The sequence below is a fragment of the Penaeus monodon genome, chromosome 29 (assembly GCF_015228065.2).
Source record: "Penaeus monodon isolate SGIC_2016 chromosome 29, NSTDA_Pmon_1, whole genome shotgun sequence".
Taxonomy (NCBI): Eukaryota; Metazoa; Arthropoda; class Malacostraca; order Decapoda; family Penaeidae; genus Penaeus; species Penaeus monodon.
The window spans coordinates 31,880,954-31,883,465 of NC_051414.1; the positions used below are offsets into that span (position 1 = coordinate 31,880,954).

Genomic DNA, 2,512 nt, shown 5'->3' on the forward strand with positions numbered 1-2,512 from the left:
GTATATTGTAAAATGCGACGCTCAAAGACAAGGTTAGAATTCCGGATGTGCAATTCTCGCCAATAGAACTATATATAGTATGATATGGTCTAGGAGAACATAACAAATAACAGCCTTCAGAGATTAGTCGTCAGCGTTAACACATTTTTTTATGACAGCGAATCGAGCGTGCGTGTTCCCTTGGGACAGTGTCTGAACCTCGTTACGCGGGACATGCAGAGGTGCAACGGTCTCGCCCTCCCGGAAGAGAAAGCGGCCAGGCAACGAGGGGCAACACTGCAAGCGGTTGCAACACAGTTCGTCCATTCTCCAAAAGGCGACGGAGAAAGAACCGTCCGATATTTCATCTACATGTACTTGTCTTTGACGAAGTGGGATTCCATCCATAACTCCGATATTGGCCATGATGGTCCCGACATAGTTTTCTGGAACGGGGGAATGTTTGCAACGCTGCCGGAGAACGGAGGGCGGTGATTGGGCGGCGGCGCGGGAAGGGGGGGAGGGGGCGCGAGAGGGGGTTGGACGCCTGCCACACCGCCGGCGTCTCGGGGTTGCGGAGCACTAGGTCACAAGGGCCTCAGCCACGGCCAAGGACGCACGCGGTTCCTCATCTCTCTCGCTCTTGCTCTCGTGGACTGCCAAGGAGAGGACGTCGGCCAACTTCTCTGCTGCGAAACTGTGTGGGTCGAATAAGATAAGATCTTTGGTGCGGAGAAGGGGAGAGAAAAGACTTTTTTTTTTGTATTTCGTCCCTTTTGTGTGAAGAGAGTGTTGTGTATGTCCGCTTCGTAAGCATAAGACCGAGACATGTCATAGAAATTCATCTCGCTAGAAAAAAAGAAAGAAAACTAACAACTTGTTATGCGAACCACCACCGGCAAAATGTGGCTCTTCAGGAACCTGGTGGCGGTTTTGTTAATTGCCATCGTCTCCGCTTCAACCATCAGCCCTCCCACATCTCCACCAGTCTCCACCACTCCCTCGCCTCCCACCGCGACGCCTTCTCCGTCAAGCACGACAGAGAATGAAGAAGGTCACGTGGTCGCCAGCGCCTCCATCGCCGACGTCGAGACTCCCGCGGTGGTCGTGGAGGTCGACGATGACTGGGAGGACGTAGAGGACGACGATGGCGTAGACGATGATGTTTTTCCGGAGGAGGAGGAGGACGAGGAAGATACAGAGGATGATGTTGAAGAAGACATTATCGAGCAGGACGACGAAGATGAAGACGATGAATATGTCGAAGACGATGATGAAAATGTTGAAGTAGAAGAATCCTCTTACGACAGATACGACGATGATTCTGTCGTGGAGGACGACTTGTACGAGCACCCCGACGGCTTGACGCAGGAGGGCTTCGAAGCCAACGTTCCCTACCCTCTGCACGACGACCGCGACATCATCATCGACAAGGACAACCTGGTCCCTGTGCTTCGGACGGTGATCTTGGCCTACACCCACAAGGAGCGCCCGTCCTACAGCGAACTCCTGAAGGCCGCGGGAGTGAGCGCCTTCAAGACTTCCCTCAAGAACATCGGCAAGGAGAAGCTGGCGTCGAACCTCCTCTCGGCGGCCAAGAAGCTGACCAACATCTTCGACGACGACGAGCGAGACAACGCCACCATGAAGGTCCTGGGAGAACTGGCGGAGGAGTACCTGGCCAATCACCGCTTCAAGTTGGTGCTGCCCGAGAGCCTTCTGCTGCACCGCCAGGAGATGCAGGAGTTCCTCGCGCGGCAGGAAACCGTCGTGGAGAGTCGGGACTTCTCGACCTCCAAGTTTGACATAGCCATGCCTCGAGCTGACCCCGGAGTCACCACCCTCCTGTGTAAGTTGTTTTCGGTTCCTCACGCATTCACTAAGAACTAAAGAATGGTCTGTTGATGTTCCTACTTGGGTATGAATACATTTAGGGTTCAGTTGTCTAGTGTCCATGAATATTAAAATGTACACGATGACATGCACATAATTTCGTAATCAGACTCACACTGTCTAACCTTTATAGTGAATTCTGAAGCTTGCGCGCTTGATTATGCACGTGTGTATAATACAATTGCAATAAAAGACATTATCATTATAGAATGCGTATTGTTAACGAGTAGCGTACTTTTTAATCAAATGATTACAACAAATTATGCAATTACTTTCGGTTGCTGCAGTCATTATAGATAATAACGTTTCCTCTTTCCTCGCAGCCATCGGCCCCATGACGTGGATGGCCCTCATCGGCGGCCTCGTCTCTATCCCCTACTTCCTGTCGGACTCGCCCACGCCCGCCCGCGCCGACAACCCCGCCCGCAACCCATCGCCCTTCCTCCAGCCCCCTCACCTGCCCTTCTACAACGTACATCACCTCAGGAGGGACGAACAGGAGCAGGCGCACCCCCTGCAGCATCTGGACCCCGAGCAGGCAGAGTACCAGCAGAGCTACGCCGAGTGGTACAACAACTGGTATCTCCGCTACAAGCAGTACTACGACGAGAACTACCCAGAACTCCGACAGGCCCACATC

General features: G+C 52.9%; 1 protein-coding gene across 1 annotated transcript in view; it reads left to right on the plus strand.

The window, feature by feature from the left end:
• Positions 1–567: 567 nt before the first annotated feature.
• The window catches only part of LOC119591846, a 4,857-nt gene continuing 2,912 nt past the window's right edge, over positions 568–2,512 (plus strand). Inside the window, exons 1-2 of the mRNA XM_037940590.1 lie at positions 568–1,828; positions 2,196–2,512. Coding sequence (XP_037796518.1) covers positions 862–1,828; positions 2,196–2,512 — 1,284 coding nt within the window. The 5' untranslated portion in view covers positions 568–861. The remainder of the gene's footprint in view (positions 1,829–2,195) is intronic.